The sequence below is a fragment of the Cryptomeria japonica genome, chromosome 3 (genome assembly GCF_030272615.1).
Source record: "Cryptomeria japonica chromosome 3, Sugi_1.0, whole genome shotgun sequence".
In the NCBI taxonomy this organism is placed as follows: Eukaryota; Viridiplantae; Streptophyta; class Pinopsida; order Cupressales; family Cupressaceae; genus Cryptomeria; species Cryptomeria japonica.
The window spans coordinates 492,611,360-492,639,161 of record NC_081407.1 but is presented as its reverse complement, the minus strand read 5'-3'; the positions used below and the strand labels follow the sequence as shown (position 1 = coordinate 492,639,161).

Below are 27,802 nucleotides of genomic sequence, written 5' to 3'. Positions count from 1 at the left end.
GTAAGGGTTTTGGATGGCATCGCACAGTGTGGACTCGGATGAAGTTGAAGAAGTGGAAGGGGTGGAAGTGCAACCAGAAGGAGGGGAAGAGGTAGATTGGCCCACAACTGAAAGAGTACAGGCGTAGGAAAAAACTATAGCACGGGTAAAGTTTGCAGCTCCGAAGTTGCCCCCTTCGCCTCACTTGGTACCCTCATAGGCATTGACAATGGCCATGCCACTGGGAGACACCACCCCAGTCGATGTGCTATTTCAGAAAGTTTCCAAAGGATCCCCACAGGCACCAGTTCGAGTGTCCTTGCCCCAGGTTGCGTTGGCCACCGGAGGGGTAGTACAGTCGAGGGCCTGAGCCGCACAAACACCTATAGTTGAGGTTGTACGGTCTGCTGAGGGAGTCGTACACACCTTCGATAGTTCACTGTACGGATGGAACAGTCGTACAGATGGTAGCACCTTCGAGAGATATATGGGTGACAGTGGCAGCACCTTCGAGAGATATATGGATGACAATGGCAGCACCTTCGGGTGGAGATGTACTGACGATAGTACCTTCAGGTAGAGACGTACAGGTGACTGTGGTCGAAGGAGTAGTTCAGAGTGTCGATGGTGTAGTGCATATAGATGAAGGGCCAATACAAGAGGAACTAGCCATACTGGATGCTCTCGTGGCAAGGGAGATAGATCAAGAGCAAGACGTGGATGCATCCCTGGACAGTTGGCTGGGGAAGTTTGCCCTTGCACCCCACGCACCACCTCCTCTACGCACAATGGCAATTGGCCAGGAGCAGATTCAAGATGAGGGGATCGAAAACATAGGGCAGACCCTGAGGAAGGGGGAGAGCGAACAGGAGAATATCCATCAATTTGGAGGATGAGAGCTTCCAATCTAAGAACAGCAGGATGATGGACACGTAGTCGCCACCAAGGAAGGATCCCTCCTAGGGTCTTTGCATTTCAACAGGACCTAGTGGGATCCATTCGACGATTCATGACGGATTTGCAAGGCTTTACAAAGGTAGCACGAGGCATTGCCGACCGGACCTTATGCGTAGATGCAGTAGCCCTGCCAAAAGCGGAGAAGCTTCTGGCATTTATGACCTCCGGATGTCAGAAGTTCACACAGCAGTTTGTCCAACATGGCTGGCTAGCAACCGAGACTCCTGAGATGGTGGCAATCTGGCAGGGCACACACATCATGCATGGCCAGGGTACTTGGCCCCACCTTGCAAGGTATGGAGAGCTCCTACAGGGAGCTATATTTTGAGATGCAGTGGGCCTAGGCTGAAAAGCGAGCTGCTAAGGAAGAGATTGTTGGACTTCAGAAGGAATTGGATAAACGTATAGAACTTGCTGTTGTGGAAAAGCATATTAGAATTGAGCTAGAGGAGGCGGCTGCACTACAGAAGAACCACATGGACGAACAGAGTATTCAGATGAAGACATTGGAGGAGAGGGTCTCGGTCCTAACACGTGAGGTGGAGCAAAAGGATAAGGATTTGATGGAGGCAGCTCTCATGGTGAAGAAAGCTCGTGAACGCCAGTTAGTTGCCGAGAGGAACCTACGGCTCCGCACGGAGCAACTTCAGCAGTCCCGGCAACAGGCTCCAGCTTCTACCACCCCAGGGATGTCTTCTCATCCCTCTCAGTCTTAGTTTTCAGTTTTGACTAGCTCCCATTTTGTCTTCATCGTCTGGAAGGCGACTACTTTTGGGGGCTGATGTTAGGCAGCAATTAGGCTAATACTTATAGTTTTGCTAAGTTATGTTTTTGTGTAATAAGATAGCCATTGGTTCCCGTAGGGGTTAGTCGGCAGTTGTGATGGTTGGCATCTCCGCCAACCACTGGGTGTCTTATATAGTGCAATGTAAGGGAACCATGGCAATGTTGTTGTTGATGTACTAGTTTTGGAATGCAATAAAGGAAACATCTTTTTGCCATATTATTGTGACTGTGACTGTTAATTTATGTTCTAAATATAATTGAAGTTGCTTGTTATATGCTTTGTGTATACTTCCTGTTTATTCCTTGAACTTGAACAACTCGCCGTAGAGAGTAAACAATTGGCTTTCTTTAGCCATTACTATTATTGAAGGATAGCTATTTTTAGATGACCTTCTACAAGGTTTATCATGGAATGTGATATATTTAGGGAAAATTGATTTGAAGTTTTCCTTGTTTTGGATGATCTATTTGAGACATTTTGTATTTAGGGATTGCTTTGTTTGCTAGCAATCTATTCCTAGTGTAAAAGTTCAATAGTTGTTTTTGTATTAATGTTGAGTGAATTGTTTTGCTTGGGAATGCAAACTTGTAAACTCATATAATAAATAAGTGCTTTGTGAACTTAGATAAGGACAATAGTAATTTTATGCATATTTGTTACTTAAATTAATAATCAAGCTCACTTATGTGATTTTATGAGTTGAAAATTGTTTGAAAATTTATTGCAATCTTTGTATTATGGTATTTATTGATTGCATTTTATAGCTTTGTATGAAAGTTTCCTCATTCAACTAATAATAATAATTAGATATTTTGTTAACATGAATTTCAATCCAATTTTTATATGAAGATATTCTTTCTACTCTAGAAAGAGTGAGTATTTGCTAGCTATTTAGGTTTTTGCTTTAAGATAAAATATTTTAAAATTTGTTGTCTTGTGTAGAAGTGCCGATTAGCTTCCCTCTCATACTTGAGATCAAAAAGATTGGTTTTACTTCTTGTTTGTTTGTATTGCATATTGAAAGCTGAAGACCATCTCTAAAATTAATAGTTTTGTTTACAAGGAAGCTTCCCCTTCCAATTTGAAATTAGGTTCATTCTTGCATGTCATTCCAAGTTGTGTTGTCCTAAAAACAGTGAACCACCGAAACGCATCACCCCTCCCAAGCCCCACACTTTGGAGATTGGGATGTCTGGAGACGTGGAGATGGGGATGACACGTCCTGCCATCGCCGCCGAGATGATTGGAGACAGCTAGAAGTCTTCGAGACATCTCATAGATGCCCAGGTGTCCCTCGAGTGTTTCAGAGATTTCCAAGCGTCTCCTGGTTTTCAACATGGAAAAAAGTTTGTTTTTTTTAATTTCAATTTTTTTTTGCATTTTCTGGTTATTGACTCCAGTAGTTCCAGTGATGTGGAGTTTAGGGATGAGTATAGGCCTCCCTTCACTACATTTTGTACTTAGTCTTTTTTTGATATCATCCTACTCATTGTAATCATCCTTATCATAGTTGAAAAACTCAGTCTCGGCAATGACTCAGCAAGCCCAAAACTTTTAAAAACCTCAGGACTCGCAAAAACTCAGCAATTTTATCAAACATTTGAAAATACATTTTTTTTTTAAATATTCTTCAAAAACACACATTTACACCGAATCTGTAGAACAGATAATGATTTCCATGATATATACGTATTTTTTATATAAATTGTTCCTTTAAATTTAATCTCAATTCTTTTTAATAGATTGTTCTTTATATATGTGTAAAATATGCCAAATTTTTTTTTTTAAATTAAATTGTTCACTATTATTATAAATACACCAATTTATTAAAAAAAAATTACATTGTTTAATTAAATTTTTTTTTACATTGTTTAGTGTTCACTATTATCAAAAAAAATTTACATTGTTCACTATTATTAAAAAAATTTGCAGTGTTCACTATTATTAAAAATACACCATGCTATTAGAAAAAAAATTTACTTTGTTCTAAATTATTTCTTCTCAGTATGATGTGAATTTCGCCTGCAATAACATATACAAATCTGAAATGATGAGCCCATAAACCGTGTAAGCTATACAATGGGAAAGATTTTAAAATTTAATATATATTAATAAAATTTTGTTTGAAATATATTGAAAATCGATTAAAATCTGAAAATTGTGCATCGGATTTTTTTTCCCGTTCTCGTACCCTATTCGTGTCTACAGCGTCGCAAATATTCTTCTCGTCGTGGCGGCAAAAGACAAAATATGTAATAAAACTTAGGTTTTGGATGAATATAAACTTTGTTACTTTTTACCACCAACTTTTTCTGCGATTTTCAGTGATTTTTGGCGATTTTGGGGGGTTTTTATCGCTGCACGTTTTTTTAAAACTCATTGCCGAGTTTAACCATGAGTGACTCATGGCCAACTAGGGCTTGCGAGTATTCGCGAGTCTGTGAAAAACCGACAAAGTTTTTCATCTATGATCCTTATGATATTTTCGATATAATAGAAATCTCCAATTCGACAATTTCATTTGTCAAATTGGATTTTTTTATTTTATTTAGCATTAAAGTTAAGTATTTAAAATTAAAAATTAAAATGGAAATCGTGAATCTTAGTATTTAGTATTTGCAATTTTGCTATTTTACTAATTTCAATTTGCTAAAGTTTCATTTGAAATGTAATTCTTATACATCTTTTCATAAGTAGTTACCCAAGTACTATATGTATATCAGCATTGTCCCCCGTTGTCCCCGAACTTAGGCCCTTTGAGCTCCCATACCCAAAACCTAAGTCACCAGGTTCGAATTCGAATTCGAAGTTCGACAACTTTGAAATTTGAATGAAGTTCGATGAGGGAAAAATTCAAATTAAGTTCGCCATATGTAATTTTTAAATTGTTTTAATAAATATATGTAATATATCTATAAAATTGCCTAAATAGTTTAACATTGATAAATAGATTTGAAATCGTTACAAAAAGATGACATATTTATAAAATATAAACCATAGGAAACATATGCTAGGGCATGAACGGTAGGCAAAAATTGTAGGCGAACTTCTCCTGCAGGCTGCGACTATCACGGGTCCACAACTACTCCTGCAGGCCGCAACTCATGACAGACTGAAGATGTGTTTAAAAAATATTAACAGAAGAAGGCAAAAAATAAAATAAAAAAAATTTGAAGTTCGGCGAATTTCGACGATTTTTTTTTTTTTTGAAGTTCGGCGAATTTCGAACTTCAAGGATGAAATTCGGTCGAACCTGGTGACTTAGCCCAAAACTGTCCCCCCATCCTCCTGTCTCAAAACACAGTGGAACACTACCTAAAAAGGACATTAAAATTCTAAGAAACTGCATATTCTATATAGTAGTAGTTGTAGTTTCTAACTCTAGAAGTGGAAGCTATAATTGAATAGTTAAGCTTCAGAGTGCATTTTTTGTTTTAGTGTTGTAATGTTTTTGTGGCTTAGACTTCAATTTAAACCAGTAAGAAGTGGTTTAGAAGGAAAGTGTTAATTGACCCTTAAAGCCTTTGGAGATGACTTGATTGAATGTTCATCTTTTGAAGGCAGGTACTTTTATGAAAGTTGAAGTCTGCTATCAAAGAATGAAGAAGAATTGTACAGTGTTGGTTTGGACATTTGGAGATTGGCTGGTTTGTTAACCGAGTGAAAACTTGATTACATGCCCAATGTTGATTGGTTAATTGACAAGTAGGTATTTTGATAATCATCTAAGTTTGTTGAGGACCAAAGCCTAATGATTCAATCAAAAGAGTTCTAGGCTTTTCCCTTTTGAGGACGGAATATTTTGCTAATTCTTGAGGATTGTTTGCATTAATTTTTCTATTTGTCTTATGATGCCGAAATGTTAGTGCTTAATCACAAACCTTTTCCCTTCATGAAGAGTAGTTGTCAACCTTCCTTTTTGTGTTTTAATGATTTTAAATTTATAGAATGCCTATATCTAAGAATATCCACATGGAAGTCAAACACATGTAAGGAGTTTTTAATGCTATAGTTGATTGGATTGGGATGAAGTTTTTGACTTAGTATATTCTTCAAGGAAATCCATTGTTTTGAAACCTCAATCAAAAGAGAAGCCAAGGATAAGTCATTCATTTAACTAGGTGCTGTATCAGGTAATCTAACTAACGATTGGAAAGCTAAACATATGATCAAACAATGTGACCTAAAAATTTGCCAATGAGTATTTAGGTTTTAACAATCTCTCACTCAAAGGGTAAAGTTGATCACTTGATCAAAATGTCCTTGTTTAAGCCTTTTGTGAATCTTGAAGCTCCAAGCTCTCACCACTTGTCAAGTAGAGTAGTGTGGGATCTTTCTAGATGTCATCAATGAATGGCCTAGTTGTTTATCTATTAACAAGTATCCATATAGAAGTATTCCATGTATTCTTAGGTGGGCCCTACCAATTTTTATCTTCATTTGATTGGAGGTCTGTGGTTTTTAGTTCTATGATTAAGGATTTAATCTTGATCGAGCAGTAATTGTTGATCTATGTCTAAGATGAACAGGCAGGATGTTGCCATTTAACCAAGTGGGCCTAGTGAGTCATTGAAAGTCTTTTTTGGGGGTTTTGGAGAATGCTTTGGACTGTACTAATCAGACTATTGATTGCCTGCCAATTGTTGATATGCGATCATGCCATGTGGATGTGGTATGTCTGGAGCTGTGTTTAAAGTCTTTCATCAAGGATATGGGATTCGATGGAAAATTTCCCTTTTGGATCTCTGATTGATTGCCAATCATCAATCAATTCAGACCCACTTGAATTTTTTGTGTTCGTAGTTCTCATGCCTTGATTTGTTGATTTGCATAGCAACAGCAGATGCCCAGAGCTAAAATCAAATGCACGGTGACCCTTGGCTGCAGCACCAACAACTTGACAACATGGATTGAAGATCACACGATTAGACTTAGCTGATGCTGATCAATTTTGGAGTGTTGTGAATTGATTTTAATTTTTAATAAAACCTATATAATGTATTATAAGAAAAATATCGAGGCAATTGGTTATTAAACGAATAATTAAAATAGGACATCAGCATGAAGTATGAACATCTGTGCAAATTAAATATATAAGTTATTTTTAAAAATAATACCTGGTAAGTTTGTGAAATTGTTTATGTTTCGGATGAAGTGTTGGATGCCACATTGGCATTGATTGTCATTCAGACTTGTCAGAGGGGTCTTGTTACGATGTAACTCTTTCAAAATGAATCAATAATAATTTAATAAATTCCTAAAAGATCTGTAGCAAGAGCATCTATTAACTACCACATTCTGTGATGGGCCTTTTAATCTCACTATTTAACATTCAATACTTAATATAATTTTCCATATATGCTACCTTGTTTAGTGAAAAAGAGTTCCTGCAAATAAATTGCAAAAGTGTATCATGAGAAGCGCCAAGTTTCCTTAAGAAGATAACTTATTGGTTTGTATTATAGACTTCTGAGCAACTACTTTTTGCAACAATTTCTCTTGTTTTCTTTATTATGTCTTGAACCTGGCAACTTAGGATGCAGCTCGTGCACTTTGATTTTATTTCAATCTATTAGAAGAATCATTACCTATTCTTAGTGTGTCAATCTTAATTTGGGAAGAAGCAAATCAAAGTGAAGTTGAATTTGTTTGCATATTTTTTTAACTTCCTTTATGAGATGAAGTGCAAAATAATTTTCAACGATTGTAATTCAATAGCATGGAAAGTCTGGATAATGGTTTATTCTTTGCAGGAAGGTAGCTACCCTGGTACTGGAAAAATGGAGGAAGTTGGAAAGGGATCTGGTGAAGGGACAACTTTAAACTTTCCTTTGCCTGGAGGTGCTGGTGATCAAGCTATATCGGCTGTTTTTAATGAAGTTATTGTACCAGCTGCTCAGAGATTCAAACCAGATATAATTCTGGTTTCTGCTGGGTGGGTACTTATTCATTGATTGTTTTAGTTACCTAGGTTTAAAATATGCCATTCTTATGTGATGTTGTCATTCAAAGTTGGATATTGAACGAAAAAAATATATCTTTTGAACTATATTGATTTCTGTAAATGTACCTGGAAAAGTTTGCAGTTAGCCTTACCCATCTTGGGATTGGTATTTTGATCAGGAAAGCATATTTTATTATCTTATTTACAATTTCATCAAAGATGTACATCTTTATAAATTATAAGAATTGTACATAGTACTAATAGTTAGCTGCATATTTATAAATATCATAGCATAGAGACATTGTGGAAAATCGTCTTAATCCATAAGACTTCTCGATTTTCCTATCAAGCCTCTAAGTGAAACATAGAGAATAAGAAAAAAGAAACTCAGTAATTATTTAGGAGGAAGGTCACCAATTATATTTGCTAAGGGTGGGGTCTTGTTGACGTGTATTTTGTACACTATCAAACACAGAATAAAATACCCAAGGGTACCTTATCCTCTCTTGAGTAAAGTCTCCGAATGCTGAAGATATCGCGAAAAGGATCAATCGGGATGACTTCAAGGTTCTTTGTTGTAGGATCTCTACGTGTGGATAAGCTCTCTGTGGTATGATGTGATTTGCTGGAATCACAAGGGGACTTACACTTGATGACTGAACTTCTGATTTGCTTTGAATATTGCTAGAACACAGGATTTTACTGCCTTAGATTTAAAAAAAAAGGAAAAAAGACGAGGGCGAGGAAAGGATCTAATCCTAACACTAAGAATGTAAGAGCAATGAATGATCTTTGATGAAATTCTAACTAAGTCTTGTTTTGACATCACAGGAACATCTCCACAAGGTTAGTGCGATCTTCGAAGGAAAGCTTTATGATGTTCAAATCATCACTGCAGGCATAGACACCATCAGGTTGATGCATATCAATGAAGAAGCGACAATTGAAGTTAAGCTTAAGCTGAATGATTCCAGTTGACTACACAAGGCAAGTCTGCAATCAACAAACTGCTAGTAGTATGGATATACGAATTCCACCATCAATCAAGCACATTTCTTCCACTCATCTAATAACATGAAATCAAATATGAGAAGTATAGAGACCATGCAAATTGTCGAATCGACCCATAAATTTCACCATTTCTTCAATGAAGTTACGAGTCTTTTACAACAACATCTTGGCAACAATCTTTGCCTTCTCTCTCTACTCTACTCTAATTGCTATTCTGATCACCTTCTAACTACTCTCTATTCACTAACTCCTTTCTAACTCTCTAACTTACTGCTTCCTATTATCCTTTACAAATGAAGAGCCGGGGCTTATATAGTGCCCTTAATACAATTCGATAGCTGAGATCAATTCGAGATCAATGGCCAAGATTCAATAATAAAAACCCTAATTAGGGTTTGTTACAACCATTACATAACATTTAATGCTTGACCAATGATAAAATTATATCTTTAGGACACATGTCTTCTCTGAAAAATTCGACCAATAGATAGCTGGGGTAGGTACATAGAAGTTTGTGCCACCTCCCATGAGTTAGATACATTGAATCTGGACATGCTGAGGTGGACCACACTGACTGGAGGAGCGATGACTGGGATGCCACCTCATTTGACACTTGGTTGATACTCAATTTGGTAACGTTGAGAAGTTAGCCTTAATTAATTCTTCTGGAACTATCTGCTTCTTCAACGAACCCTTTGCTCTAACTTCTTGTGTCCTCAATTTGCAGGATGATGATGTACCTCGCCTTGGAATACTGGACTAGAAGAGGTCGCCCTTATCCTGATGATGCTGGATCGAAGAAGGTCGTCCTTGTCGATGCTAGACTAGAGGAGGTCGCCCTTGTCCTTGCTTGATCTCTAACTCCGAGATCTCCATTTGATGCCTACACAAAATATTAAAGTTAGTCTTTTGAGCATCAAACCTTAAAGCATGAAATTTAAGACCTTTCAAAGGTAAAACTTAAGATATTAATTTGAAAAAAGGTCATGATAAATCAAGAATTACACATTTTCAAATTAATAATGAATGGAAATTGGATTTTCAAGACTTAGATTCAATGGGATCACAATAAGTCTTGAATAAGAACTTCAAAAAAGTAATTCTTCATACCTTCCTTTGAGTATTTAAGTACAAAACCTTGAAAAATGAAGGAAGAAGACTGGATTTTGTTGGGCAAGATTTATAGCCCTCCCTTGGATGAAGTACGCCTCCTTTAGCCTTCAAAAGAGCTTCACCTTCCACTAGCTTCTCCAAAATCTGGAAATTCACCTTCAAACTTGCTTAATTTCACCTTCAATCTTCTAGATTTCGCTCCTCAAAATATGCTCTTCAAGTTCGCATGAGAGATAATGCAAGAATGATTTGAATTTGCTAAAGAACCTCTCCCATTATATAGAGCGCTTACCTTGATCCTTGTTGAGGCCGACCTAGCAATTAAGCCTTAAAATAAAATAAAAAACCACCAAGAAGAAGAAGGCCGACTTGATAAATAAAGACAAAATAATGCCTTGTGCGCTCAACCTTTAATCTTTTAATTATTTAAATCCAAAATTAATTTTAGATGCCTCCACAATAAAAGTTTGATTTTTTGAGGCTCAAAATTAATTTATTAAATGCCAATATGTTCTTTATTAAATGCCAATTTAATTAATTTTTTTTCAAATATTTCGAAGTTGGCAAGTTTGGCATCTCATGCGATTTGGAGGATATTAATGCTCAAATATGGTAAAAGAGAAGAATGCCATTAATTTCGCCCTGGACCCTTGGAGAGGGACAGGAGCGAACTTGCAATTTTGCTCTTGCATTCTTCATTTTTTAATTGCCAAAACTTCATCTAGGCATCTAAATGGCATTTTAATTGGAGCTTTGAGTTTGATTTCACTTGATCTCTAGGAGGAAGGTGCATTAGGACATTTTCGCCCTGGAACCTTGGAGAGGGACAGGAGTGAACTTTTACTTTTGTCCTCAATCCTTCATCTTTAAATTGCCAACTCTCGTTGTGAGGTAAGCAATGATCCCTTTCATTCATTCTATGCATGCTTAACTCGTTTTTGCAAGGCAAAATTGATTCTCCAAAGATTTTCGCCCTGGTCCTCCAGTGAAGGACAGGAGCGACTTTTGCATTTTAGGCTAGGATTATCAAATTTAAAAGTCCAGTCTTTATTCACCATGCCTTAGAAGACCTTTTCCATCCTGCACAACCTTGCCTTAGCATAATCTCGGAGGGAAGTTGTTGATCTTGTAAAAATCGCCCTGGTCCTTCAGTGAGGGACAGGAGCGCTTTTTAGTCCATTGCACAAATTCTTGATCACATCAATCTTCAAATTACCCTCCAGGCGTAGAATATCACACTTCACTACCTCTTGAGTCTTGGGAACAAAATTATCATTTCAAAATGTAAGGTAAATGGGCACATTTGGAAATTTCGCCCTGGACCCTTGGAGAGGGACAGGAGCGATTTTCCATTTTTCATCAAAATTTGTAAATCTTGCATCTCAATTCCACCTCAAGGCATTTTAAACCTCATTTCAAACTTATGTCAAGGCTTAGATTTGTCCAAACTTGAAGAGAAAGGGTGGATATTAGGTTTTTCGCCCTAGTCCCTTGGAGAGGGACAGGAGCGATTTTGCACTTTTAAGCTTATCCGTCCCTTGTTAGTCTTCCAAATTATCTTCAACGGGCTAAACATGCCTTCTTCCATTCATTTCAATCACAAAACTCGCCTTGTCTTTGCAAGAAAATTGCACCTTTAGAAAATCGCTCTGGACCCTTGGAGAGGGACAGGAGCGCCTTTTGTCATCTTGGTATATTTCCTTGCTTGTGGACCACTCAAATTATATTCAACGCACAAATCATGTTTTCCTTGATCTCTTCAAATCATAAAATCATTTTGATCTTGCAAAAATAGTGCAAATTTGAAATTCAAGCTCCAGTCCTTCAGTGAGGGATAAGAGCGAATTTTGTCTTCTAGGCCAAAATGCTTCATCTTTTATCATGAAATGTCCTTGCTAGGGAAGATTTCACCTTGTTACACGCCATGAATAAGAGTTTAAGTCCAAGAAAGGTCTAAAAATGTGTATATAAAGAAAATTGCTTTGGTCCTTCAGTGAGGGACAGGAGCGAAATTACCCTTCTAGGCGAAATTCCATCATTTCATTGTCTTTAATCAAGTCTGGATGCTCTATCACGTTCATTTCGTCCTCCACCATGCCTTTGATGTCTCAATTTGACCAAACAAGGTCAAGAATGACTCAAATAGGCCTTTTCGCCCTGGACCCTTGGTGAGGGACAGGAGCGATTCGCCTTGGACCTCCTGAGAGGGTCAAGAGCGAAATTCGCTCTGGATCCTCAGTGAAGGACAGGAGCGAAATTTGACTTTTTGAACTCTCTATCAGGATAATTTTTTATGGAATATAACATTTAAGTATAAGAAAGTTCCATCTTTCTTCTTTCTTATACTTTAATTTATATTCCATATATACTTTCAGGATGTTTGAGAGTGGTTTCAGACCTCCAGGAGTTATATTGCAAAATCTAGTTTTTTGAGGTTTTTCAGTTTCCAGACTTAGTCAAATTTCAGGATCAGGACATTCCAGACTTAGCCAATTTTCAGGATCAGGACTTTCAGACTTAGCCAAAATTTCAGGATCAGGACATCACTCAAGCCGGACTTGCTATCCATGTGATCCCCTGGGCGACACTCAAAATGCAAAGGCTAACGGACAAAACCCTAAAAGACCTAGAAAACAAACCCCAAAAGCACAAAAGCAGGGGTCCCCATTTGCAATGGGGCGATGTGTGAAAACGTCACAACAGGTCCCATGGAGGGGGGCTTTCTTAAAAATAGAGCTGGGGCAGCTGAGAATTTTTAGGAAAAATAAAAACATGGCGGTCTCATGAGTTTTGTTATGCAACCAGCTTAAAAATTTGAACTACTAAATTTAAGGAAGTTTGAACACAAAAAAAGGTAAAATTAATTAAATAAATATCATTTTCCCTCTTCATTTGATTGTGGTGGGAAATGGAATGTCCAGATTATTGACAAGTGGCAAACAAAGTTCCTAAGCTGGTGGGGCAATTTCTAGCCCTACCCTTTTTTTGCCTACTTCCTAAAAAGTAGGGGCTTCCGTTTTTGGGGGAAGGATTCTAATTAATCCCATAGAGGAAATTTTTTTTTGCTCATGAGACCATTTCTTCCTTAAAAATAGAGCCCAAGCCCCTCCCATGGGACCCCAGCCTAAGCAATGGAACAAACACATAGTGGCAGACCAAATCTGATGCATGTCAGATCTGTCTGCCTTTGCAACAATTAATACATGTATAAAAGAGACAAGAAAAGCTACGTTTAGGATTAGAAGATATAATATTATTTGACTGACAATAATAAATACTTATTAATGATAATATTTACTTATATTTGATCTATTAATAGTTGTTTATTTATTTGGAAGAAATAATAATATATGAATTGAATGATTTCCAAATCCATTGCCTTAAGCATTTATGTCAAATCCCGTTCCCTTGATCAGATGTACTAGATTATTTAATAATGATAATAAGTTTCTAAAATTTATCTTTCCTATATTTATCTTACCAATAATAACATAGCCATTGTCAATGTATTTATCTAATCTTAATTGATTAGTAATATAATCTTAATTGATCAGCAATAGAACTTAAATTGATTAGCTATAATAATTGATTGATCATTAGTAATATTTAATAAGGTTATGTTAACAGTAATGTTTAAGGGACACGATATTGATTAGAGGCTGGGAACCTTAGTTATTCCCAAACAGAAGACACCGTTTGAAATGAGGAGACACGTCCTTCCCACACAGCCCATCACATCAGCCACACACATATTAAGAGGTCCAGCAAATCATTATGAAGAAGAACTTTTTGGATAGAAGGAAAAAAGCACGATAGAAGAGAGGCATTCAGGAACAGGGATCAGAATATATGGATTATAAACAACAACATAATGCAAGCAGCTGTGACTCCACGTGGAATGTGGTTAACATAGGTTGCAGCGAATCGGTTTGTAAAGGTGGCAATTATTTTACTAAAGGTTGTGATTTGTTATGAAGATGTCACTAATTAAAGGGGATGTTAACAAAGGGACGCTTCCTTTGGATAAGAATGACTCTTTGAGAGGAGGTCGCATCCTTCATGAAAGGGTATAAGGATGATATAGAATCATTATGAAAAAAGAGCAGTATGGAAGGGTGTGTTGTATTGAAATTAAAGATTATATTTAAGAAAGTGGGTTGTATGTGTGTCGGGGGAAGATAGTTGGAATACATACATCAAAGGGATAAGGCATTATATAAAAGATTAATTCAGAAGTGTATATAAATTTGATGGGCAGAGTATAACGAAGAGAGTGTGATCTATTTGCATCAGGCCTGTGACCGGATCTACAGAAGTTTCAAAAGTGATATAACGAACTTCGTTGTGAAGAGAATTGTGTGTGGCAGACTTATAGTCATTTCATAGCATTTGAAGATCAAGTTGAAAGGGGAACTATAGCAGAAATTATGAAGGATCTATTTTTTTATTAATCTAATCCAAAGGCTTGGTTGAGCAACAACAATTAATAACATTGAGGCATATATTTCAAGTATACAAATCAGAGGAAACTATCAAGATAAGTTCTATCTTCCAAACTATTCTTGGGATTTAAAGTTAGATGTTATAATGAAATGTATTTAGTTTGATAAAATTATATTTATTAATATATTTCGATTCTCACTTTAAGTTAGAATTGTTATCTCATGTCTAAATTACGGTAAATCCCAAATGGAAACATTAGTGTGACAATACTTTTTTCAGGGTTATATTGGTTTGTGTCTTATATTTTAAATCAATGTTATCAGAACTTGAACATATAATCCACAAGGTTCCCAAAAAGATAAATCGGGCAAAAACCAGAAAAGAAATGTTAAATCTTTTGGAAAACAGTCAATGATATTTTTACCAGAGTAATTTTGAATAAAATCAGGAGACCTAAGCATCTCAAACAGGTGGAACATATCAATCTAATAACTTATTCATTTTTAGTAGGTCCTTCGGCACATACCCATTTATTGATTATATATGATGGTAATGTAACATGTTTTTACCATCATCATTTGTATGTACAACATCTAGTATAACTTGTCGCATTCCTCCATGCAATAAAACATGAAAATATTTGACATTTTAATCTTTTTGCCTCTAATAGTCGGTTCCCTCTAATTTGATTAATTAAAATATTGCTTTTTTTAACTTTCCCGAGTAGCCTACGTGAATAAAATAGGCTAATGAAATACTCCCAAATGTTTAAGTCAAAGAAGGGGACATTACAAAACTTAAGTGCATAATTTAAATATTTCATCTGAATTGCAGAAAGCAGCAACATCATTAGAACACAAATCTAACCACACTACAATGAAACTAAAGTAGTAGGAAGATAGTTGGAGTCAACTTGGAGACTTGCTAAAAATAGACGTGCTCTCCAAGAAGTTTGGAGAATACCCTAGGAGTCTGAAAACACTTTTGAAAGTGTCATTGTGATCCATTCTGCTAACTCAAACAGGAACTATATATCTTGAAATACTGAACTTGTGCTATCCAAGATCTTTGGAATCTCCTATTCCTTAATTGTTAACCTATACAAACTAGGAAAATAGGCTAACTGTCACCAAACTGGCTAGGCCTGAGAAGGGGACATTACACTTTCCATATTTTGGCTTTATGGTTTTTCTTTTTATATTTGCTGAAAACCTGAATCAAAGAATTTAAAGGGCATGTCTGAATCAGGTTTGTAGGCTCATGGTAACTGGTTTGGCTCTTGACTCACTATATACTCACCAAATCCTATTACTATAATAAAGATTTCATGATGCCTCTAGGCTTGAGAAATAATTTGTAGGGATAGAAAATCATTCAACATCCCTCTAAAACAATAAACATAATCGAGAATAAAATTAGCATAATTGCAAACAAAAAGAGACCATTTACTAGTGAGCTGGACCTTAAAATCTCCCTGAAAATTAGTGAGGCATCCAAAATCAAAATGGAAAAGCTTGGGTTCGACAGGAAGCTTGAAAAAGAATGGCGCCGTGATTCCACATTCATCCAAGTTATGTAATGCCAACCATATCTGCATTGAATGCAGAGGTGGGGTGCCATGATTTCACGTTCACCTGAATTATTGCCTCTTTTTTCATAGCTTTCAAATGTTTATGATTGAAATTTTATAACCAGTTAAAGCATAATGAATTTCAAATAATGTTAACTTGGGTCTAATGTAGGATAGCATTGCATAGCCAAACTAAACAATATTTCTGTGCTATTCAAGTTGTCTATTATTCTAGGAAACTCAAGTGATATTAAGTAGCCTAAGGCCTTAAACTACCCATTGTTGGCAAGATGCATAATCACTTACAGCTTCATTGATCAGGATGTTATATAGACTATATAATAATTGAGGTGCCAGACATCATATTCACTTTCAACCCTCATGATACTAGCTGTGAACAGAATGTGAATTGCAAGAAAACTTCATAGCCATGCAAAATTGAGACAGACATCAGACCCCAAAAACCTCAATCATACAACAATGTGGGTGTCAAGTAGCAAGAAATTTGACAAAATTGATCTGTCTTGAAATTTGAGATTGAATCACTTTGTATTTATAGTATTTAGGGCAGGATATCTATAATTTACTATTTAGTGGTGCATTAGAAAGTAAAATTTTGGAGAAAGAATTAATGAAGATCTTTCCCAAGTAAGCATGAGAAGAGATCCTAGAGATGGGCAAAGATCTCCCTTGTTTTTCAGTTGTACATGTCTCTTTGATATTACATAACATACATTCTTTAAAAAAATATTCAAAGAGACCACCTCATTTTTCTCTTGTATATGTCAAATTACATGCACACAGTTCTCTTTTATATGTTGAATCCCATGATTGCTTCTATCAAGATTTTATGGTCCATACCAAGATTGCAAAGTACTTTCAAATTGCAGCCAATTTAGATTTGCCCAATCAAAGATTTCATATGATGAATTGCATGTATTATTCTAGAACTTAGGCTTACATTTTCCAGTAAAGGTGTGCAACAAAGGGCTTTCTTTTTTATTAAGGGAGAGCTAATATATTTATGAATAAAATATTGCAGGACGCTCATGTGAGCTTTGTAAAACAAAAGAAGATGAAACTAATGCTCCGATGCAGAAAGCAAGAAAAAGAACAAACCTATTTGATCTGCACTAATCATATGAGATCCATTTTTGTGGAGTCAAAGACTTTGTATAGATTGTGAAATAAAGCAATAAAGAAAACCAAAAGCCATGCCACTTGGTTGATATGTTAGGGTCCTACAGCAATGTTTTAGAGGGTTGTTTATCACTCATAGTTGCTGCAGTGGATCGACAAAGAGGTTTATACATGTTCGGTTGAGTTGCTAGGGCTTTTGCTTGAGCTGGCTTGAACCTGAACTACTAGTACTTGTTGTTGGAGGCAAGCCAGTTTTCAAGCACAAAGAGAAACTTGAAATGCGTACCAAATCCTTAAGAAACCAAATACTGAATAACTAACTAGATCAAACAACTTACCTATTAAAAAGGTAAAGGTTGTTTTTAAGGTCACAGCCAATTGAGATGGCAGTTTGGCATATTGTTTAAATTTTGTACCCATAGTTTTTGATCTGATCAGTATGTTGAGTAAGCTGAACCTTACCCATCGACATAAGCTCAGAATATGTGTTGCATAATTCAACACCCTTCTCTGCCAATATTGAAGGCTATGTTTGAGAGATCATAGGCTATATTATTCACATGAATACTGTCTTTTATTTTTGGCAAACTGTGCTACTAGAGGGGGTATCTCCCATTTCATCAAAACAAAGAAAAATTACATCAGTTCCTAGCAAAAAAGAGATAAAATCGGGGTTCGAATTCCTTCTATAACCTCCTAAGATCTCTCAATCCGGGCTGGAGTAACTAGATTTTGGTGGAAATTGACAAAATACACATAAGTGGTCATGTTGTTCCTGCCCAATCCAACACATAGGATGGTGATGGTTTCAAACAGCCGATCGTTTTTTAGGGCTGTGATGATGCATATTGCATTGCCAACCAACCCAACTGTTGGGTTTTCCTTGAGGAATCATAGAATGCCATTGCTGGTGTGCGGTAGTTCTATTCGACCAATCTGTTAATGGCTTTAATAGCCATTCATGCTTGCCGGAGGTTCAAGCTATGTTATAAGTGAACCGCTCCAATAATTCGGCATTGGCACTTGTTTTCTTACATCGAGCCAAACCATGCCTTCCTATGTGTCTCCATAGATCTAGAAGACATCTTTTATCTGATCCTCCACCATTCGCTGGTTGCAATCACACTCACAATCCGGTATTGTAATGTATTCATCCTCTTTTGCGCTAGTGGCCATCAAAGTACTTGCCATGCTTTCAATCTGTGAGTTGGGAAAGGGTCTCACTAGCCAATTTAAAAGCGGATTTCACCATTGGGCATGGGAAACTAGTCAAATCAAGGCAAGACCAAAAGCATACGAACCGCCGATGGTTTGTCATTCACACATGTCATCTGAAAATCCTTATGTCCTATGCTTGATCCGCCAATTAACTCCTTATCCAAAATCTGCATCTTGCAATTCATCTTGAGGAAATGGAGGACTAGTATTGTCCTTGCTATCCTTGTGTAAGATCACTTGGAGATTCTCCCAAGACTTGCTTTTGTTTGAAGTGATAGAAATGATAGATTGGTCTATTGTCATTTTGGATAGTAGATCGGTGGCCGAGTTAGCCTCCCTAAATATATGCCTGGGAGAATAATCTAATATCTCCTCTAATAAAGATTGCATCCTGTCAATACACATGTTGATTTTCCAACTTGGAGCCTAATTAGAGATGATTGCAGAATCCTCTTCTATATCAATGCAGTCCAAATTGTGTTTTATACAATTTTTAATGCCTTCAAGTAACACCAAAAACTCAGCATCATTGTTTGTTCCCTTTGGTAGCTTAATGGAGCCCACTCAAACAAGCTTCCCAAGGCTATTGTTAGGCCGTAATTAGGGAATAAAACTTATAAGTTATTGTTATGTCTTTTTGTTATGTTTGGAGTAGGTCATGTGGGTTCCCGTGTTAGTTGTAACGGTTGGTACTTCCGCCAACCGCTAGTTAGTATATATTGCCATGTAAGGGAACCCCGACAAGAAGGTTGATGTACTGAATATTTTGGAGAATGCAATAAAGAACATCTTTCTGCCATATGAATGTTACTTGCATAGCTGTATTGTTGGTATATGTTCAGTGCTTATTCATGATTCATTATGGAACTTAAACCATTCACAGTAGGGAACAAACATTTTGGTGTCGTTGCATGTACAAACCTAGAGATAACTATGGCTGCAAGCGAAAGGAATTAATGGGCTGGCCATTCAACCAGCAATTAACTATTGTAGACAACGACACACACTAAGAAAGTACCAAGGAAGAGGCACGAGAGGATCAGTTGACGGTAGACTTGGTAGAGTTGTGGGACGTGTCGGTCACGCAGTACGTGCAGAGGGAGGCTCAAGAGAGAGACGTCTCTGAAGGCACGGTACGTGGGGAACTCACCATCAACACTCCCGTTTTTTATCTGCTTGGAAGCATTCCAAGGTTGCTTGCCAAAAATCTGATAGCACTCCAAGACTGAAGAGAGGAAACTGCACAAGAACTCCGTCGGCAACAAGTAGTCCAAAGGTACGAAGAGCGGAACCGTAAGGAGGAAGAGGGAAGGGATACAAGCCGACGTTGTACCCCCGACACTTAATGCCCCTATGGCCAAACAAAGACAGATGTACCACTACCACCGAGGGAGTAGATGAGGGAATTGTACGGATATCCCTCCGCATAAAAGAACAGGCTGAGTGGAGACGATGGCTAAGGGAAGTTGTTGACTCAAGGAGCCCTGAGGAACGTAGCAGAAGTCAAAGTGTGAGTCAAAGTCGTAGTCGGGAGAGATAGAGATAGAGATCGTGTACGTGGAAGGAGTTGGAGGAGGTCGCTAGGAACCTGCCACTTCCAGACGTATAAAACATCATGGAACAACTTGAAGAAGGCTTTCCAAGAGGAGTTTAAACTCCTACGGGATGACAATGAAATAGTGGTGGAGATTTACAATACCAAGCAGGGAAAAAGTGAAAGTGTGCGGGCCTACAATAGAAGGTTGAGGGAATTGCTCAACAAAATGGAGAACCAGTCGGCTGATGGCTTGAAGAAGAGATGGTTTTTCGAAGGACTGGTACCATCCCTCAGACGGAAGATGAAGGTGGTCCCTCCGCCCTCATATGACGAAGCATACAACTGCGCGATGGATATTGAGAGTGAAAATAAGACATCCCGAGGGAAGCGCCGAGTGAGTGATGGTGATAGTTCGGATGAAGACAACAATGGGGAATCTAAGACCGTACAAGCACTTTGAAGGGATATGATGAGGATGATGAAAGAATTGAAGGCTGACAAAGAAAATGGAAAGGAAGGAAAGGAACTATGGTGCACCGACTGTAAGACAGAAGGGCACACTAAGGGGAGTTGCCCTCGAAAAGCCTTTTGTGACATATGCCAAGTAATGGGACATTCCATCAAGGAATGCCCGTACAACTTGAAAGCACGGAGCACCCAAGTGCTCTACGCCTAACCCAACCAAGTCACACTGCCAGCGACACCTTCGAAGCCGGCAGCAAACTCGGACGCCTCTCCTAGAGGATACTGAAACAACCGGCGGGGTAACAACAGGTCCAACAATAACACCCTAAGGAGTAGAATTCAGTACGACGCAAAAGGACGACCCATGATCCAATGCCAGAAATGCAACGAATGGGGTCACTTTACACGGGAATGTCAAAATGGAGATAGTGCAGGGAGTTTGTTGTGCAAATGGTGCAGTCCGGGAAATCACGAGGACATAGAGTGTCCAAAGAAAAAAGGGTTGAATATGCTAGAGGTGAAGGAACCGGAGGAAGATGAACTGGCAATCACAAGATTGCAAAGTAAGAAAGCCACGTACCCTGACCCTTGCATGGAGAAGGAAAGACTCCGGGAGGCCAGAGCAGACATTAAACGTGCGATGGTGAAAGAACGGAGGGCCTCGCACCAGGCTACCAGTACTCCAATTTGGTCGAAACCGGAAAAATCTATCATTAAGCAGATGTTACAAACCATTATACCCATACGGGTATCTAATCTCCTACAAACCATGCCACAGTTGAGGATGGCCTTGACAAATGCAGTCGGTGACACCACTGCCGACTAGGATCACCGAACGACAATAGAACCACCTAGTACGGTTCCAGTGATGGAACCTAGTACGGATGCCACAGACTCTATGTTGCTCATAGTAAGCATTGGACAGAAACCTATCGTGGTGGAGATGGAGATAATGGGGAAGAAGCTCACAAACACCATTGCGGATGGCAGGTCTGGTGTCAACATACTACCAGAAGAAACTTGGAAGGGTCTTGGCAAGCCTACCCTCTGACCACCAACATTCCACCTCGTCGGCATGGATCAGCACGGCATCAAACCCCTCAAGACTCTCATGGCACAAAAGGTGGTGATTGGGACACAACAATTCCAGTCATTCCACTAGAGAGGAAAGCGTACGACGCCCTTCTCGAAAGGGGATGGTTGATCATGGCCAGAGCCAATCATAACTGGAAGAAGAATACACTCTCGATTGAGAGTGAAGGCCATAAGTATGTGATTGACCTGAAGAACCAGGTTGTCAGTGAAGAGCTTGCGTCGTCTGATTCCAACTTGGAGGGATGGAACCCAACAGGGAAGGAGTGTTGGAACTGGACGGATGCTCTGAAGATGAAACTAGTTCATTGGTCGGACTCTTCCATTGGCAGATGGAGGACTACGAGGTCTTCCACCCGAAGTGGCACATGCTGCAAATATGCAAGATTGGGGAATCAAGTGGCAGTACGGAAGAGTAGTCATTTCCCTCGGAGTACGATAGGTACCAAGAAGGGGTGGCACGGGTGGATGACACACCAGCCCACCGGTTTGAACATGATAAACCAATCAAGTACAAGGAAACTGATGTGAAAAAAGTCAATCTAGGCAAGGACGAAGACCCGCAGGTGATTCTCGTAAGGGATGATTGGAACCCCATACTGAAGGCAGCGCCTTCAGGATATTCCTGGAGTACAAAGACGTCTTTGCTTGGACCTACAAGGACTTGAAGGGGGTACCTCCGGAACTATGCGTACATCGCATATCCCTCGTACCAGGATCCCAACCCGTACAGAGGAGACCGTATAGAATAAACAAGAACTATGCAGCCAAGGTGAATGAGGCAATCAACAAAATCTTGGAGGCTGCGATCATATTTAAGGTGCAGACAAGTTCCTGGGTCTTCCCAATAGTCATTTCTCTCAAGAAGGAGGCTAACCAAATAAGGATATGCGTAGACTTCAGGTACCTAAACACAGTAACAATCAAAGATCCATTCCCAATCCCATTCACGGACAACATCTTGGAAGAAGTAGCTGGGCACGAGATATACACATTTCTGGAACTGGCAGGGAAGGAAGAGGAGCCAGTCGATCTAGAGGAGGAGGTAGACTTGGAAGAGTACGGTGCCACCTTGGGACCGTGTCTGAAGATGGTCCTGAAAGCCGAAGATTTGTTCGTGATAGCTCTGCAACTGAGCAAGCAGGAAGCTGGCCGTAATGCACTTTACCGGGTAATCCCCAACCCCACGGGCCCACCACAGGTGGATTGCGAAAAAGTAACATGGTACCAGCAGTATGGAGGGTGATACATAGATGGAAGATATCAAGGGGTGGGACCGGCATCACTGGTAGATAAAATATGGGACTTGGAATGTATAGGCACATGTTGTCCCGAGGAATGTTACAGGAGACTACCACACGTGTGTGCGTGGCTTCACGATTCAGAGATCAAAGTTCGACCCCAGGAAGATCCAACCAGATTAAAGAGGAAAATCGAGGATTCTGATGATGACAGTGATGCTAATGAACCAAGGAAAAAATTGAAGAAAGAACTTAGTAATAAAGCAAAGCCAGGGAGGAGATTGAGATTGGTGGCACAGAAAGCTAAGTTGCGTAAGCAAAAGAAGGCGGTCGTACAGAGAACGAAGGTAGGACCTGCTGAGGTACAACCAAGCAATAAAACAAGTAGTCGAGGGAAGCAAGCAGTCCAATACCATAGCCACTTAAAGGTACAGAGGATAAGATTTAAATATTCTTGCCAAGTTAGGAAATTAAAAAGGTATTTTAAAAGGAGAATGCTAAAAATAGAAAAGGTAAGGCATGATTGGAAATTAAAAAGAAGGGGTTAGGAGTTATTAAAAATTTAAAACAAAGGGTAATTATTATGAACCTTATCAGAGAAAAATTAAAGGAAGTGAAAAAAAAGTTATTTTATAAGAAATTATTACAAATTACCCTAACCCTAAAAGCCAGAAATTTCTATAAATCCCCCCAAGTGACCATTTTCACCCAATCGTACAGTCAAAGAAATAGAAGGAATTGCAAAGATAGCATTGCTAGCAGGTCGTATGTCGTTGTACGATTGGGAGAGAACAGTCTGTACCATGATCGTACGGAATTTAGAGGAGAATTGAAGGCATTGACAGTTCCATACGGCTATTGTACGGAAATCACAGAATATTATTGCTCAGACAACACCTTACCAACCCCGTACAAAATTCACGACAGACACCCAACACCAATATCATCAAAATGAATCTAAAGAGGGCAAGGGTTGACCACATTCTGACCATGCCAGTCTTCAGCATTAAGGAATTTGAGCATGTCCTGAAGGGAATGGTGGCTGGATATGATCGGCATACACACAGGTCTATGGTATAGTATGGGGGATGTCACCTCATCATTTCTTATTCCGCCCCTGAGTTCGCCAAAAATTTTGGAATTCCTAACCAGGGTAGCCTTGTCATTAAAAGAAAAATGACATTGGAAAAAAAACAGCAATTGGTCCAACTAGTTTGCCGAGGGGACCTGACACAGGGCGAACAGGACAGCATATGGAAGTCTGGCAGTAGCTGCGGGATGAAGCGGACATTTCTGGCCAATGCAGAGTGGCGATGCATCATGGACATCATCAAAAGCAGACTGGCAGGAGCCAGTCAGGGGTCAGACATCTCCATGTGGATGTTGTATTTGATGAACGCGTTGTGGAATGGCACGGTCTTCAACTGGGCATCATTCCTTTCTGAGCGCATTCGTGAATTCTTAGGACTCCAGCTCAAGGTTTTTTATATGTCGCATCATGCCATCACCATGTTCCTGGATGTTGTTCGTACAGGAGTGCCATCAGAGAAGAGGGGTGACTTGCAGCCATTAGCCAGGCTAGAGCCATATAGACCCCCTATCTTTTATTAGATGCATCTGGACATCATGACGAAGAACCACAATGGAAGAGGCGACGGCAAGATGTTGGGCAATCTCCCAGTGCAAGCAGCGGGGATAGTGAGGAAGATGTTGTGGAGGCATCCTCGTCCAACGACGATGAGAGTGGAGAAGATGACAGTTTTCGCTTGGCTCTAGCCATGGGCCGACAGCCAGTTGAGGTTGGAACGAAGGGTGGTGATATTTCAGTGGCTAAGGAGGTGACAAAAGGGGTAGGAGACAGTAGCATGGTCATGGAAGTGATGGTGGCCGAGAACCCTCTCGACAGACCTCATATTGTTGAGCAGAGGGATGTACCAACCCAAGTGATTGATGTCATGGGCGTGGAGGCATCACCGCCACCGCCGCTTCGAGTGACCCCTGAGCAGGAGGAGACCGTCACACACTTGAGTCCCACCCATGCTGATGACCACCAAGAGCAGACAATCACCTCTTGGTTGTTGGAGACCCTTGGGGTAAGCATGGAGAAATTGCCTGAACTGCCGCCATCACCTAGTGGGGATGGAGGATTTGATACCAGCACTCTGCAGATTGGTGGTATGGAATCTGCTATAAGGAAGGATCTCCAGATTCCCAGGTCTACAGAAGAACATACACTGCACAAGGAAGTTCAGGACGAGAGGGGGGAATCTTCCTCGCCTCATACAGAAGAATTGATACTTCAATTGGAGAGACCTGACCCCGCAGACCCAATTGGCACCTTGCAGCGTTGTACGCTCCAGTTTGAGAGCATGGCGAAGTTCCTGAGTGACGTCGACTATATCGTGAAGGGTGTGGAAATTGGCCAGGATCCGAGGATAGCTCAAGTGGTCAAGCGCCTGCTGTCCTTTGTCAAGGAAGACTATGAGGGGGAATTATTTCGATGCTTCACGGCCAAAGGATGGCCGAAGATAGAGACTCCAGAAATGACGGATACCTGGATGAGGAACATGATAGTGACAGAAGAGAGTGTGCTTTATGGTTCCATGCGAGGAATAGAGATAGCTTTTTGGGACCTAGTCCTGAAGTATCGACGTATGGCAGTAGTGCGGATGGAAGCTATGAAGACCCAACATGATCAGGCACTGCGGGAAGCAAAGAGTGTCAAGAAAACATTGGCCTAGGAACACTCTCGGATTACCACGTTGGAGGAGACAGTTGCCAGGCACATGCAGGAGTTGGAAGTGAGTGGTAAGGCAAAGGACGAGCTGACAGATAAGGTAGCAGGCTTGGAGGCCCGATTGGCAGAGAAGGAGCAACAGTTGCAGGTGCAGAGCTAGGAGATTCACAAAGCCTGCTACAAAATTGTTGAGGCTGCCAATATGGTCAAGTTGGCACGAGAGCGAGAACTAGCGGCTACTCAGCAACTCCAGTGAGCGGGCACATCTCAGTCATCTGTACTTCCAGGGACGTCCTCTCATCCTTCCTCACATTAGTTTCAGTTGCTTTTGTCAGCTTCCATTTGTTTGTCGTCTCGAAGACAACTTCTTTTTTGGGGGGGTTGATGTAAGGCCGTAGTTAGGGAATAAAACTTTTAAGTTATTGTTATGTCTTTTTGTTATGATTGGAGTCGATCGTGTGGGTTCCCGTGTTAGTTGTAACGGTTGGTACTTCTGCCAACCGCCAGTTAGTATATATTGCCATGTAAGGGAACCCCGGCAAGAAGGTTGATGTATTGAATATTTTGGAGAATGCAATAAAGAACATCTTTCTGCCATATGAATGTTACTTGCATAGCTGTATTGTTGGTATATGTTTTGTGCTTATTCGTGATTCATTTTGGAACTTAAACCATTCATAGTAGGGAACAAACAGCTATCTATGATATTATAACGTACACTTGCAGCTCCCAGGTTCCCTCTAGAAGTACCATCGAAGTTTAGTTTCAATCTTCTTGAAGGGGGAAGTGTCCATCTGGTAGAGCTTCAGTCCTTTTGGTTTTGGCAAACTTGCCTTTGGGCAGAATAAGGTGCAGCCAAATTTTTGTGATCTGCTCATCCCATGCTGCAAAGTATTTGCATTTTCTATTAATAACCTTTGTGTTTTGGTGTTTACGTATTCCTACTTCAATTTTGTTTAGTAGGGTCTCATGTCTAGAGGCAGTTTCCTTGAAAATTTGTGCATCTCTCTCCTTCCAACTCTCCCAAATGATCATTGTCAGAGCAGCCAGGCATATGCTGGCCCAAAAGGATCCTCTATGCATCTTTGGCCAGCTTGAGAACATGCCATGTAGACTGTTGGCCCTACCATCTGAGCATACTCTTGAACTTGGACCGACATGCTTGAGGGAGTTCACAATTGACAAATAAATCGTCAACCGTCTCTTCATGGGAATTGCACATTGGGCACTGGAAAGGGCCATAGAAAACCAACTTCATTAATCCGTCACCTATTAAAATTCTATTGTGTAAAGTAGTATGTGAAGGCACTTGCTTTTGGAAGCATGTTCTGATCCCAACAGAGTTCCAACGGCCATGTACAGGACTCCTGATCTCGTATGACAATTTCATATCCTAGTTTCATGGAGTATTCTCTGGTCTTTGCTGCACACCAAAACTATTCACACGAATATTGTTATTGCAATGAATCATATGATAAAACTAGAAACATATTGAGATAAGTTTCCAGACCTTAAAAAGCTATTTCCAAAGTTTTTGTAGACGTAACAGCATTAAATTCAGATTTTTAGCTCTACCTCTTTTCATTTATTATAATAAAAAAGATAGAATTGACTCAATCATGTCTGTGTTTTAACCCATAGAATAGTTGCTCGAATTGATACTCTCTCTTTCTCCATTTGAGGTTATTATGGTCTTCTTATACTGTTGTCTATTTTGCAACTTGCAGATATGATGCGCATGTTTTGGATCCTTTGGGTGGTTTTCAATTTACAACTGGCACCTACTATAAACTTGCTTTATTCATTAAGCAACTAGCACAAGAACTTTGTGGCGGACGATGTGTTTTTTTTCTTGAAGGTGGTTATAACTTGAAATCACTTTCATATTCTGTAGCTGACACTTTTAGAGCGTTTCTTGGGAAAGCTAGTATTGCATCCAAGATCGACAATCCAGCAATATTATATGACGAGCCAATACTCTTGGTAGATAAAGCAATTGCTAAAATCAAGGCCATACATGCATTGTAAAATATGCGAATGCAAATGTAGCAACAGTAACTCCTTCCAATTTGCATATCCTATTGACAAAATCATTTAACCTAGAGAACAGAAAAGTGATAAGATAGATATGATGTTGTTCATAAGTAGAGTCGTTAATGTGTTTACATATTATGTGTTTACCATGCCCTTATTATTGAACCTTGAAGTGCTAGAATATGATACAAAATTAATAGATAAAATGAGAAGGCATTCTTTTATTGATTCTGAAGTTTTAATATCTAATCAACTACAGTATTTTCAATTAGAAAGCAGCGTTCATCTCTATATGTCAAGCTGGTAATTGCAAACTTGATGGGTAGTCTATAATTTGTATAGCTGTAAAGAATTCAACTTAATTTTCCAAACTTTTACCTCAAGGTATCTTCACTTCCTAGTACATTCACAAGAAGATAGGTTTTGCAAAATTAGGCTGACTGATTTCTACCAAAGAATCAGACCTGATTAGATTCTGGGTTTCTGGAGGTAGACATATGATATTGATCCTCATGAGTTATGACAGGTCATTCT

General features: G+C 39.2%; 1 protein-coding gene across 2 annotated transcripts in view; it reads left to right on the top strand.

The window, feature by feature from the left end:
• The window catches only part of LOC131044570 (histone deacetylase 14, chloroplastic), a 208,165-nt gene extending 180,669 nt beyond the window's left edge, over positions 1–27,496 (top strand). For both annotated transcript variants that reach the window (XM_057977932.2, XM_057977926.2), the window contains 2 exons: positions 7,477–7,658; positions 26,962–27,496. In XM_057977932.2, the coding sequence (XP_057833915.1) occupies positions 7,477–7,658; positions 26,962–27,262 (483 nt within the window). In that variant the 3' untranslated portion in view covers positions 27,263–27,496. The remainder of the gene's footprint in view (positions 1–7,476; positions 7,659–26,961) is intronic.
• The last annotated feature ends 306 nt before the right edge of the window (positions 27,497–27,802 follow it).